We start from the raw sequence: 14520 nt of genomic DNA on the forward strand, positions 1-14520 counted from the left end.
TAATCTGCCTTTTGTGAAGATTAGCTGCTGGGGCTGACTGCTTGCATTTGTGTTTCTGAAGAAAGGCAGCAGGAGCACAGGTTTCAGCACTAACTCGCATTCATCCAAATTACTTCAAAAATTCAACTGGATGCAGGGATCCAAAACTCTGAGGACAGTTACAAAATAAGAAACAGCTCTCACATTTGTATTGATGCATCTGTTAAATACCAACAATAGAAGTGCTTGACATGGCCAGGAATAAAGTGTGTGTGTGTGTGTGTGTGTGTGTGTGTGTGTGTGTGTGTGTCTTTCCTGTGCGCCACTAAGGTATTCCAGTGTTTTTAGCCAAATGGGGAATAAACAGTTTACTTGCTTTGAGTTTCTGTGTTTGCTATTAATAGCTAATATCTTTTTCCATTTTTTATATTTTTATATACAATCTTTAAAAGATTTTTTTGTTTTAGTTTTTTTTTTTTAAATCCAGATTCAGATTTTTTTTCCCCTGGTTACTTTTGATGAGGAAAACACACATGTCAGCTTCAATAGCCTCAGTCATACATCAAACAACAGGAGGCAAATATCTGAACAAGCTTGAAACTCAATTCACTAGCTAGTGATGTTAGCAGTGTTACATGTGTTTGTGTTCTCTGATCAACACCGGAGGAGTAACTTCAGTAAATTCATTTTAATAAGGGAAGGGAGTGACTGAGGTGTTTGTGAAAAATTGTTGCAGATTGTGTGTTGAACGTTTTCACAGGCACTCATAATAATGTACATTCTTATAGCACAATACACATTTACTTGCCTCTAGTTGCTCCTCCAGTATGAGCTCTCCAGATGTAAACAAATGAGTGAATCTTACCAAGTTTCTGCATGCGATATATTCTGATAATGGCAGGGGATGGTGAAAAAGACATCTGAATATATTTGTGAGATATAGCTGTGCATTATTATAAGACACAGCATTCGTAGTTCAGAATTCTTTTTCAATATTTTTATTTCATAATCTGTTGTTTGCAATTATTGTGTGCTGTAGTTTGCATGTTTTTAAAATAACACAGCTCATAATATACTCATAGTACTCCTGCTTACACAGAGTAGTAATGTGATATGATATCAAACTTGGATGTGAAACAGAAAATTTGTTAGATATTTTTTTCATATTAGAATATTTCATATTGAAACAATTGTTTTAAATTTACTTAAATTTAATTTTTAAAATAAACCCCAAATAACAATTCTGAGCAATTCAAGCTTTCATCAAAAGACCAAAAACCATCAAACTTCTCTACTCAGTTTGGTCCAAGTTTGATGTCTTCTAACCTCTTACACACTGACAGCAGATTATGTGTAACAGGTAACTGCACACTGCTGATCTGCATTAGTCTTGTGTGGTTTCTGGTATGTTTGCACTGGATGTAGTGATGTCTTTTAGTAGTCTCTACTAACCATAACTCCTCATGCAGAGATGGATGCCCCTACTAACGTCTTGGCCCATGATGAGACAGAGTCCAGCTTCATTGTGTCCTGGGATCACACTCAGGCAGAAATTGATGGCTACATCCTAACCTACAGTTCTTCTGAGGGCTCAAGTGAGGAAATCCCAGTGGGATCTGACAGTACTTCTTACAATGTCACCGGCCTGAGGCCTGGAGTCGTCTACACTGTCCACATCTGGGCCATCAAGGGGGATAAAACCAGCAGGAAGATCTCAACACAAGCTGAGACAGGTCTCAGATCTGCGACTTTCTGGTCAAATCCAAAGCACTTGTTTATCTGACTGGTTAATGTCAAATTTGAAGGAAACCCCGTTTCCTGGGTTTGACATCAAAATAACCTGATATATTTCTCCATTAAATCAAATGATACACAGATGGTTGACAAATTGAAGGAAAACAACATACGGTGTCTTAAGTAAGGTGTTGCCACCTGACCAACATAAGTACTCCTTGGTAAATACTCTGCCACTCTATTGGAGGGTTGAATACGATCTCTCTGAAGAGGAGAGTGCTCTCTAAAAATTCAGTTGAAAATCTCCAATTGGTGCACAAATAATGATATTTTATATTTTGTCGTGGCAAAGGTAACAATAATCACTTTGACAAACCATTGAGTAAGCCACTGTTTCTAACTGTATTTATTATGTTTTACAACTTGTTTATCCAGGTTTTTCACTAAATTTGTCATCCATCTGTAAAATGTAGTTTGCTTATTAATACCTTCTACTAACATCTTCCTCTAGAACTGGATGCTCCTGCTAACCTCTTAGCTCGAGATGAAACAGAGTCCAGCTTCAGCGTCTCATGGGATTCGGTCCAGGCAGACATTGATGGCTACATCCTAACCTACAGCTCCTCTGAGGGCTCTAGTGGAGAAATCCGACTGGGGCCTGAGAGCACCTCTTACAGTCTGACTGGCCTAAGGCCGGGAGTCCTCTACACTGTGTACATCTGGGCCATCAAGGGGAACAAAGTCAGCAGGAAGATCTCAACACAAGCAGAGACAGGTGTCAAACATAAATTACCTGATCGTGAAATCCATGTCTAATCCTTTAAATCTTCAAGTACCCACAATTACAGTTGTTTAGACAAGACAACAAGGCAACTCGCAATGTATTTCTCACATGGTAGACTAATCAGAGTCTCCTTGTTTGCTTAAAGCAGTAGCTTAAAGCATCATTCCCTCAGTTCATCCATCTTCTTGCCAACTGCTTATTTGGTTCACAAGGAGCAAAGCAGCTCAGAAATCTTTTTCCCCAATAAGTTACTTCAGCCCTTCCTGTGCAGTCCCATGGCAGCTCGGAGATATAATCCCTCCGGCATGTCCTGGGACTACTCAGCAATCCCCTCCTAGTCAGTCATGTCTGGAGAATAAGGAGGCACCCATGGATGTTCTTTCCAATTCACCAACACCACCTCCATTGGCTTTTCTGGAAGACCAGCTGCTCCATACCTATTGTAGTTCTCTTCAGATCAATTAACTCTTTGCTGTGTTGCACAAATCTCCAAATGTGAAACAACTGATATTTGTGAGCATGTCCTGAATATGATAAGAGTCCAAAGCAAAGGCTACGTCCAGAGGTGAGCCCAACAATATTCAGTCAGTACCTCTCAACCTCAAGCATTAGCTCGGTCACTCAGCTGCCAGAGTAGAGAAGATCCACATTCAAAGAATCACTTTTTTATTGGTGTCATCCATATCATCAAAATTTGCTCTTTACCTAACAAGTATTGCCTCCAACTCTCAGCATTTCTGGCTGAGCTACTCAGTTCACCCAGCAGCAGGCCTGGTTCCAGGAATGGGCTCCCATGCTCCCAGGGGTCTCAGCTGTTGCTGCTACACAGAACTAGGTGTTTCCTCTAACCTTTTTGACCCAAGAAAAGGAATCCATCTTCAGTGTGTTGTGAGACCAAATCCAGTCAGAAATCATTGGATGTAGCCACAGATCTGATGAATGCTATATACAAAGAACTCTTTGGAGCCTCATACTGCCTGAGTCCTCTTCTACATGTGATACTTATCATACGTATTTGAAATATGTTTATATTATCATCATTTTACATCATTCCCTCAGTCATATTACTAATATTTGTAGAAAATTCATTCTGAATTGTTTCATTTCCCTTTTCAGAGAGAAATGAAAATAGTACATCAGTTTGCATTAGTAGTTCATTAACAACCTCTACTAACATCTTCCTCTAGAACTGGATGCTCCTGCTAACCTCTTAGCTCGAGATGAAACAGAGTCCAGCTTCAGCGTCTCGTGGGATTCGGTCCAGGCAGACATTGATGGCTACATCCTAACCTACAGCTCCTCTGAGGGCTCTAGTGGAGAAATCCGACTGGGGCCTGAGAGCACCTCTTACAGTCTGACTGGCCTAAGGCCGGGAGTCCTCTACACTGTGTACATCTGGGCCATCAAGGGGAACAAAGTCAGCAGGAAGATATCAACACAAGCAGAGACAGGTGTCAAACATCATTTTTTGTAAAACCAAATTACCTGATCATTACATCCATGTCTAATCCTTTAAATCTTCAAGTACCCACAATTACAACTGTTTTGACAAGACAACAAGGCAACTCCCTTGTAAACCCCAAAAGAAAAAAATGTATTTCTCACATGGTAGACTAATCAGAGTCTCCTTGTTTGCTTAAAGCAGTAGCTTAAAGCATCATTCCCTCAGTTCATCCATCTTCTTGCCAACTGCTTATTTGGTTCACAAGGAGCAAAGCAGCTCAGAAATCTTTTTCTCCAATAAGTTACTTCAGCCTTTCCTGTGGGTAGCTACCCACTTATCTGAATTGGGTAAGACAACTGTTGCAGAGGAGGTTGATGCAAGGCCTGGAAGGACTCATTCTTCACTTTGACAACCTTCTTGAATGCGGGTCCCCACTAGTAGTTTTTTGGGCTCCCACAATCACAAGCACTCTTCATCTTCTAACCACAGCCCCATGGGGCTGCTTGTATAACAGAGTTGAGGCTTGAAATAATTCTAGGCAGAGATACTACCCACTATCATCAAGATCAGAAGGCCAGATATTTTGAGCAATCCAAATTCTCTCTGCAACATGAAAACACACCAGCAGAATCTTCAAATATGAAACAGCCGATATGTGTGAGCATCTCCTGAATGTGATAAGAGTCCACAGTCAATAAATCTGATTCCAAAGCAAATGCTGTGTCTAGAGTTGAGCCCAACAATATTTAGTCAGTACCTCTTAACATCAAGCATAAGCTCAGGCTCTCTCTCTCTCCCATAGTAGAGAAGATCCACATTCAAAGAGTCACTTTTTTATGGTGTATCCATATCATTATGTGCTCTTTGCCTAACAAGTATTGCCCCCAACTCTCAGCATTTCTGACTGAGCTACTCAGTTCACCCAGCAGCAGGCCTGGTTTGATACTGATCATTCTTATTTGCCAGATGTTTATATTATCATTATTTTTCTTCATTCACTCACAGTCATGTTACTAACATTTGTAGAAAATGCATCCTGATTTTTTTCATTTCCCTTTTCAGAGAGAAATGAAAATAGTACATCAGTTTGCATTAGTAGTTCATTAACAACATCTACTAACATCTTCCTCTAGAACTGGATGCTCCTGCTAACCTCTTAGCTCGAGATGAAACAGAGTCCAGCTTCAGCGTCTCATGGGATCCAGTCCAGGCAGACATTGATGGCTACATCCTAACCTACAGCTCTTCTGAGGGCTCTAGTGAGGAAATCCCAGTCAGGTCTGACAGCACCTCTTACAGTCTGACTGGCCTGAGGCCTGCAGTTCTCTACAATGTCTACATCTGGGCTTTCAAAGGGAGCAAAGCCAGCAGGAAGATCTCAACACAAGCAGAGACAGGTTAATACACTATTAACAGACAGGATTTCCAATTGGTAACATTAACGCTCTCTTTTCTCTTGAAATATGAAAATGGCAAACTAGTTTTCTCTAATTAAGGGGAGCCTTAGTTTGATTTTTATATTCAATAGTTGGCTACTGAACTTTCTGTTGATAGTTGATAGTAATCAACCATTAATTTTACATCCACGTAAGCTGAAACACGCTAAAACAAAACTGTATCACATACAGAACTGTGTTTTCTTTAGGATTCTACTCTACCGTTTTAGCATGTCTGGAAGTTGGTAAAAGTATACTTAGATGACATGCTCAACACGCCTAACAAGAAAGTAATGCAGCCCAATTCTGGATAGTTTTTTTTAAATACCCCTTTTCTATAGTAGGCCTCTAAAAGCTGTGAAGGGCCCATAAGCACCACAGCTGTGGCACTGATTTAAAAAATGCTGTGATCTTTGCATAGAGCTGCCTTTCAGTAACAAGTTCTGAATACACCGACAGGTTACTGATCTAGTACTATTAAAAACAGAGACTGTAGTCTGAGAATGGTGATAAGTCATGGTCTGCTACATGTGGCCATAATTTGGGGAAATACTGGTTCTACAGAGGCAGAAACAGAACTGTCTTGGACCAGTGTCATGTGCAGATGCAGGAAATGTGGCAAGACCTACAGTAACTGCAGCTGAAGAAGAAATCTTATGATTTTCATTTATGTTGAAAAGCAGCATTTGAATACTCAGGGATTCTCAGGGATGCCTGTATCATGTACAAATCCCAATGCTTTTGATTTATGCACATTAAAGGGCAATCCATAATTTTTCATGACATGTTGATTTAAGACACAACAATTTTCCTTCAAAGCCAAAATTCTGTTTACTCTAAACTACCAGCAATCACCCAAAGTCCTGCTCTGACAGGAAATGCTTCCCACAGGCCAGGCCAGGTCACTGGGTAGGCGTTGCACCTCAATGTGGGGTAAAAATAGCAGCAACAGCACATGGCAAATGCGTTACAACAGAGGTGTCTTTGTTGGAGCCAGATGATCTGTAAAATCACCTGGGAGTGCTAAGTGAAAGCTGGATCTTTTTCAGTTAGGCAGAAAATGTCTAAGCTTTGGATTACAAACTTGTCTCGTCGTAACTCATTAGAAACCATCGCTGGCTACAGACGAGTGCAGTGCATGGTTCAAATAGGAAAGCCATTTTGTCAAAAGAAATCACCTGGGATACATTAAAGTGTGTGTTATTACATTTGTGACTTTATTGAACCTAGTAACAAGCATCATGAATGTGTCAGTTGTGTCTGTGTCCTGCAGACCTTTTCAGCAGCATTGCCTTCCACTAATGGTATCACAAATTGTTTTACAATTAACACTATATTCCCCGATGACAATTCAATTCCCAGAAAAGCTGTTTCATTTTTTCAGTGATAGTAAAACTGACAACTGGAGAACTCCTGAATAAATAAACAGATGTTCATATCATTTTTAGTAGAAGAGCACTGAAAGTGTGACTCTTGTTCTGAATTAATAATAGATTGTTTGAGCTGATTGTGTACCTCATGGTGACATAGACTCCTTCTAATTTCTTAAGCCATGGGAGGTTACGGCTCACACTGTTACAGCGGGTGTCGTTGGGCCAAGCTAATTATTTCAGCGTCTGTTTCAGTTCAGTTCTCTGAAGCATTCAAATAATGGAGAGGATAACTGCCAGTTTATCTGTATCCAAACTGTAACCCCTCTAGGTGGATGGTAGCCATCTCTGGTGTTGTGCTTCCAGTGGAGAGAGGCTGACAAGTTATACAGTACTTTAAAATGCATTAATATTGCACTCCACATTTAGGTTTATGAAAGGAATAACAGGTGATGAATATTGCACTGATTATTTTTTTAGTGTGTAGGAAACACTTAATTCTAGGGTTTGTACTCCACATATAAAATGTAAAAATAACACAAAAAATATTGAAAGGAAAAACACTCAAATGTCTGTTTACTCACAGTTGATTATTTTCTATTGAACGCTCTTAAGTACAAATACCACCGAAATCTTCTACTTACCCAACTCAAAGCTGATTTTATAAGATGCATTAATGAATAAATCTTCTTGTGCTGCAATCCACTGTGATTTATGCTCTTGCCCTCAGATATTGATGCCCCCAGGGACCTGAAGGCTACAGATGTGACACTGGAGTCTGCTTCTTTGACCTGGATTCCTCCTCTGGCTGACATTGAGGGATACATTCTCACCTACAGAGATGAGGATGGCAACATGGAGGTACTGAGCCATTAAACTTTTGACTTAAACTGTTATAATGAATTTGACTGACTTTGACAGTAGAGACAGATGCAGAAAATATCCTGCACTGGGTTAAATCATTTCTACTGTACAGCTGCTTCAAGTGTACTGTGAATAATGAACTATACAATGCTGGGTTTTAAGCCCTGTCTTTACATTTACAAGGATGCAAATAAAACTTGGAATTACTTTCATCACTGTTTGAAAAAGGCTGAGGCTAAAGGTGCACGTTCAATCTAAGATCTATAGAACGCTGACCTCTTGTGGCCAGAAATATAATTAATTTACTGGAGGTAATGTATGGCACGTGGATGACGTGACTGACCTTTTCCTGATACTTTAACATTTTTAAGAGTCTAGGGGCCCATTCAATGCCTTGAACAAACTACTGAACTTGATCAAATTTGATTATATCAGGAGCATCATATACTATACATTACATGATACACTATTACATTACGAGACTATTGTTTATTTTATACAGAGAGCTCAGTGAGATTAATTACTGTTGCTTTGTATGCTGTGGTCAGACTGTTGAAAAGCAGCTTGGAGCCAGTGAGAGCAGTTTTGTTGTATCCAGTCTGGAAATGGGGAAGAGATACATTGTCACCATCATCGCCTACAGGGGCAGCAAGAGGAGCAAGGTGGTGGAGACCATCTTTAAAACAGGTCCGTCTAAAAACATGAATAGCATGTGTGATGCTCTTTCCTGCCCTGATTTTCTTTTCTTTATTGTAACCTGTGATTTTACATCTTGACTTTTGGAAGTTACTAATGTTCATGTCACATCTTCCTCCCTAGTTGGCCTCTTGTACCCTTTCCCCATGGACTGTGTTCAAATCATGAAGAATGGCAATAAGCAGAGCGGCATCTACACCGTCTATATCAACAATGACCCCTCCAAACCTATTGAGGTGTACTGCGACATGGACACTGATGGAGGTGGCTGGCTGGTACGGCTTATTGATAGACTGCACAGACCAAAATATGGAAAAACTATCTTGTAAATAAGGTTTTATAATATTGATACCACCTCTTTTTTTAATGATTACATGGGCAGAATTTGTGCCAGTATATATTAAAGGAGCGTCTCACCAATTTTACTAATGAATTTCAGTTTACTCGTTTAGAGAACATCTAAACCTGTGAAAACAGCTGTATAATATTTTCTGTGGCACTGGTGAGAATTTTCCTAAGTCTGAAAAATAATCCTACCCATGTCCACATGCTGTTGAGTTGCATGGTAAATGTAGGATTCAGTGTGTTTGGAGCTTGACCGTAGAATATCTCAGCCTCTGCTGCTTCGATTTTGGCCTGTTCTGTTTTGGGGTTTTTTTTAAAATCTCTTTCTTTTGAGTTACTGCTACTATCATTTTAGTGGTGGAAATTGTGGCCAAAAGCATATTATCTGAAATGTTTGTGAAACAACTGTCACATTTCTTGCTGCTTTCAGATGCTCCAGCGCCGTACCACTGGCAAGCTGGACTTCATGAAACGCTGGAGACAGTACATAGCAGGTTTTGGCAACATGACAGACGAGTTCTGGCTTGGTGAGCACACCAATGTTCTCAGGAGTTTTCTGCAGACACTGAAACATGCCTATATAAATAATAATGGAGTATTTCCTCTCTCCTTCACATTCTCTGTTTATCTGTTCCACCAGGTCTGGATAAGATATATGAGCTCACCAACACTCCTACACAATATGAGTTGCGGTTTGACTTGGGCCTGGGCTCAGAGAGGGCCTACGCTGTATATGACAACTTTAAGATTGCTCCAGTCAAACAGAAGTTCAAACTCACTATTGGCAAATACAGAGGAACAGCAGGTGGGTCTTTTGATCTTCAAGTCTTTTCCAATTTACAGGTAGTATGAAAGACTGAGACTGAGCAGACAACATGTGCACCTTTCAGGGCTTATATTTTCTCCCTGACACTTTACTCAAATAGGAGTCATAGAGAAGAGGAGAGGGCAGAGATTGCAATGAAACAGATAGGGGTGGGAATAAAGCGGTTTGACACACCAGGCATCCCACCCATCATTCTGTGGGGTGCTGGAAAAGCAAATACACACCAACAGTAGGTGGGATATTTGATTCAGAAATGTATATTCAGTTATTAATAGACAGTAGCTATATGCAGACGGTGGTATCTGACAGATACAGATGCACAGCAAGTGAAACGCTGTGTCTACACATACCACAGTGTGCTGAAACAACATATACTCTGTTTTTCTCATTTTATTAAATGTCTTCCATCAGGGAGCTAATGGAAGCTAAAGGAGTGAGCAGCCAGATCTGAAATATATTATGGTTAGAGGAGCTTGGAAATGAGTCAAGTCTGTTGAGTTTGAGACATTTTAACTGTGCTAATTACAATTGAAGATTATTCTTGATGGTCCCCAGGTGATGCCATGACCTACCACCAGGGCCGACCCTGGACTACTGTTGACTCAGACAATGACATCGCCCTGGGTAACTGTGCTCTGACCCACCGTGGTGCCTGGTGGTACAAAAACTGTCACCTGGCCAACCTGAACGGCAAATGGGGAGACAACAGACACAGTTTGGTGAGTGAGCAGGGAGGCAGCTCTGCATTGCTGAACTGCAGTTTGTTGCATCATGCATGCAAAATGTAATTTTCTGTCAAGTGCTATCCGGTCAGCAAGAACAAAAAGTTTAAAAAAAAAAGAAAAGAAAAAGGGCAGCTAGTAGAGCGGCACATCCACTAATTGCAGGATTGGTGGTTCGATCCCCAGCTTTTCCTGCCCACATGTGTCCTTGAGCAAGACACTGAATATGCATTACAGTGCATTAAATCATACTGAGATCAATACTCTGACTGAGCATAACAGGTCTTGATGGTTTAACATCAAGGACAAGGTATATGAATTAACTCAGTTTTCTGGTGTAGTGTGCCGTCATGCCAATAGGTGGCAGTGATGGTATTATGTTGTGAAACATTTATACTAAGCAAAGTGACCAGTTATCATTCTCTGTATCTTGTAAATGAGGCTGTCAAACATCATGCTCTCACTCCTATTCCTATTGAATTATTTAATTCCCCAACGCTGTACCATTTAAACTGACTTAATAGTAGCAAGATGCACTAAAGACTTCTTGTCCAAACAATATTCATCTTTCATAGACATGAATAATGATGCAAGTGGATGTTAAAATTGTTTTACTCTGAGTGTTTGCCATTCTGAATAAGCCCAAAAATGACAGTGTGGAAAATAAAAATAAAATAAATATCTGCTAACTCATAAAAAGAAAGGCAATTAGTAGTTACACAACAACAACTACTGCCAAAAATCTGCTCCTCTTGTTAGGATTGACAGCTGCTAAAATGACGGAGAAAAACACAGCTAACCATCAAGATCAAGAAAATGTATTGTTTTTATTTGGAATCCATTCTCAACATCGTTACAAAAAGACGACCAGAGTGCTGACCAGGAGGCTGTTCCCTGGTCAGCAATCAAAGACAACTTCACCCCAGCCCACTTCTAGTTATTTTGTTTTGGATTGTTGAGGTGAAGCAGAAATGGCCTGAATCCATCAGCAGTGATAAGAAAACACATTTCTCACACCAGCTATAAACCATAAGTGTTTTTACCAGGCCAATGGGGTAACAACAATAGTTATTATGTCTAAGGGAGACTGATAGTGAAGGAAATGCTGGGGGATTTCTCTGCTCTTGTCGAGATCTCATCCATAATATTGCCACTGCAGATGTCTCCTGCAATGTCTGTTGGCAAAATGCAATAACAGTCAAAACAAGTTTGTACTCACATGAAATGAAGCCAGAGTAAGAAAGAAGCCTGGTATTTATTAGTGTTTGTCATTCTGCCTGTCTGTCATGCTGCCTGCCTGTTCTGTGACTTCACTTCATGTCTCTGCTTTCTGTTTCCCACTTTCTTCGCAACGTGCCCCCCCCCCCATCGCATTCTCTCTCAACCTGTTGTCCTGCTGCCAGGGAGTGAATTGGGAACCATGGAAGGGCCACCTGGAGTCCCTCGACTTCACGGAGATGAAGATCCGACCTTTGGGAGCCTTGTCCAGCAGGAAGAGGCGATCATTGTTGGCCAGAGAGAAGAGTAGAAACACAAACCTCCTAAAGAAACAGAAGGGCACCACCTTCTAAAACCACAACAGCCATCTTAATCCATGTTAACCTGCCATCACACTAGACTGGGATACATCTCCTCTTATTAGTGTAGCTTGGATAACCTGTTTTTGGTGCTCTGACCGCACAGGAATTCCAACTGTGCCTCTGTGTGTCTCATACATGGACAATATGTACACTTTTTTTGGGAGCAGCGCAAAGAGAGAAAAGCTCATATGCAATAGTAACTTATTGTCTGTTTACCTTCAGTGAGATTCATAAAAAAGTCCTACGTTTAGTGTGATTGTGGGAGAGCAGCAAATATGAAACTGTCTTTGAGTTGTTTTGAAGTGAACTTTAAAAAATCATGTTTCACTTATTCTAGTAGAAACCTCAATTATAAATCAGGAAACAGTAGATTTAAGTAAACAAACAAACAAGAAATCCAGATTTTCTCCATTACTGCATTCATTTTAACTTTTTTCTTTTTTTTTTTTTTTTTTAATCTAAACCTCAGGGCAGCAGCCAAGGTTATTTGTATTATATTTGTTAATTTCATGTTGTATGAAAAATTTGAGTAGCAACTTTTCCTGTGTATAGTAGTACTGTCATAACATAAATGTTCAAAAAAAGAAAAAAAAAAGTGGTAAACGTGGTTTTTGTGTAACGTTTTAGATCAAGTATCAACAATTAGCAAGTCAGTGCCCTGAGTTTATTCATTATGAAGCTAGCTGGCTGTGACACATTAAACTGCCACTGTGCCTCAAAAGCTGTCACATCACATTAGTTTGTGTAGGACAAGCCAGGGAATAATAGTGGATGGCTGTCTGGAATGGCCATATTGCTCCTGTTTTACATTCATATGACTGGGACAGTGCATATCAATCACTGTGATGTGCCCATATCAAACGTCAATAACAATGAAGTTTGTTTGCCTCATCTTCAGGCACTTAATGACCAAAGTCTTGTTTTCAATCTGGAAATCTGACAAAGATCATTAATACTGGTTTGACTCTGGCTTTATTACTTAATTACATTTTTTACACTTTTATCACAAACTCTGTTGGTTTACATGACAAGGACGAAGTGCATCAATCAACCTGCTAATCTGTCAGAACTGATTCACGGTCCCTGTCCCTCATAAATTAGCATTGCCTACACTTTTTTTTAAGCCTTAATGGGCCTTAAGGTTTAATTCCAGCCAGTCCTCAAAAAGCCTTTTCAAGGACAGAAATGAGGACCCTCACAAAGGAATTAAAAACCTGTATATGATTTTATTTTTATTTTTATTTTTTTACCATTTTTTTTATATTTTCAAACTGACATTGTAGCTACTCATTGATATTCATGCCACACATTCACACAATAAATAAATAATGTTTTTGTCACATGAAGACACTGTCATTTTCCTTGAGGAATAATTTGCTCCACAGATTATAATGAAAGGCTGGTGATTCGAAGACTTGACCTCCTACAGAAAAGATGATATATTTTTCTCACCACCACTGCAGTGCTCTTTTATTATGTCATTGTATGTACAGTAGACACACAACAACACTGAGTGTCTGCAAATATCAACCATAAGGTAGCACTAGAGTTAAAGTCAGGGGATCTCCAGTCATAGGATTCATCCTCTGAGGACCATGAATGTTGACAAATTTCACGGCAATGCCTCCAATATCTGTGCAAGTATTTCAGTTTCGACCATAGTGGTGGACGGACAGACCAACATTGCCACCCCTTGAGCCCTCTGCTAACTTTGATATAGTAAAAAATATCCAGAATATCTGTAGCTTTAGTTCAATGATCCACACAAGGTCTCTTCCCAATATTAATTTGACAAGATCATCTGACACATGGTCAGTTTTCAACTGCATCACATTGTTCATAAGAAGATGGAAGTTGTTCATTTGACAGTGTTGAATTGTTATGAAACTTGGATGTCACCTTACAGTAAAACAACTCATGCATACTATCATAATACTGTAATATTAAGCTTTAAATTGTAAGGTTGATGAATGCATGAGTGCTGAAACTTTCCGCAGATGATTTTCTCTATATTTAAAACTGAGTGTTCCCACAGTGCAAAACATTTATCATTCTAATGACTGTTTGCCTTCTGGTCTCTTAACAGTTTCCAAATTCTGTATCTCATAACCTGGAACAGCAACAGCTCGCCAGCTTTCTGGGCAGGAACCCTTTCAACACAGCTGCTAAAAGTGTACAGAAAGGATATAAACAGCACATTACACCATTTAAACATAAAAAGACACACATATAAGATATGATCTATCCAAACAACACTGCACTTCAGGAAAGTCCTTCCTACCCCAAAGGCCAAATGAAGAAGTAAAAAGAGACTATTTTTGAGTGTTTATTCATCCAAATCAAATAAGAGTGTGAGAAGCCAGCTGCCTAAAATTTGGCAGCAAATATTTCCAGCATAGCATTTCATTTCAACTTTGAAATGAAATGTCTCACAAAAGCTCATTGATGCGAAAGGCCTTTTCAGCCACAGTGATTGCAAATTACTTTAAGGAGATTGGTTCCTGCCATTGCTCTGCGAGGCAAGTGGTTTACTTAGTGCCAGGATAAACAGAGGGGGGAGTTTGCCCTTTCTCTGCCTCTCTTTCTATTTCTGCCTCTCTCCTCTGTGTGCACATATACAGAATACAGTACAGTATAAGCTTTCTGACATACAGATATGTCCGTCTGTGTCACTTGGGTTGACAGTTAGGTTCAGTGTGACGTATTTTTTCCATGACAGAACTTGGTAATGTGGCAACAA

At 39.8% G+C, this 14520-nt stretch overlaps 1 protein-coding gene across 2 annotated transcripts in view; it reads left to right on the forward strand.

Moving 5' to 3' along the window:
- Positions 1-13126, forward strand: part of tnn (tenascin N) — a 33942-nt gene extending 20816 nt beyond the window's left edge. The window contains exons 10-20 of one of the 2 annotated variants that reach the window (XM_071492127.1): positions 1449-1712; positions 2225-2488; positions 3685-3948; positions 5075-5338; positions 7478-7608; positions 8160-8298; positions 8431-8582; positions 9083-9179; positions 9293-9457; positions 10034-10197; positions 11604-13126. In XM_071492127.1, the coding sequence (XP_071348228.1) occupies positions 1449-1712; positions 2225-2488; positions 3685-3948; positions 5075-5338; positions 7478-7608; positions 8160-8298; positions 8431-8582; positions 9083-9179; positions 9293-9457; positions 10034-10197; positions 11604-11771 (2072 nt within the window). In that variant the 3' untranslated portion in view covers positions 11772-13126. The remainder of the gene's footprint in view (positions 1-1448; positions 1713-2224; positions 2489-3684; positions 3949-5074; positions 5339-7477; positions 7609-8159; positions 8299-8430; positions 8583-9082; positions 9180-9292; positions 9458-10033; positions 10198-11603) is intronic. The other variant, XM_071492128.1, reaches the window with a different exon arrangement.
- Positions 13127-14520: the final 1394 nt, after the last annotated feature.

The sequence above is a fragment of the Trachinotus anak genome, unplaced genomic scaffold, assembly GCF_046630095.1.
Source record: "Trachinotus anak isolate AG129_WGS33_773 ecotype Australia unplaced genomic scaffold, CSIRO_AGI_Tana_v1 ptg000012l, whole genome shotgun sequence".
Classification (NCBI taxonomy): domain Eukaryota; kingdom Metazoa; phylum Chordata; class Actinopteri; order Carangiformes; family Carangidae; genus Trachinotus; species Trachinotus anak.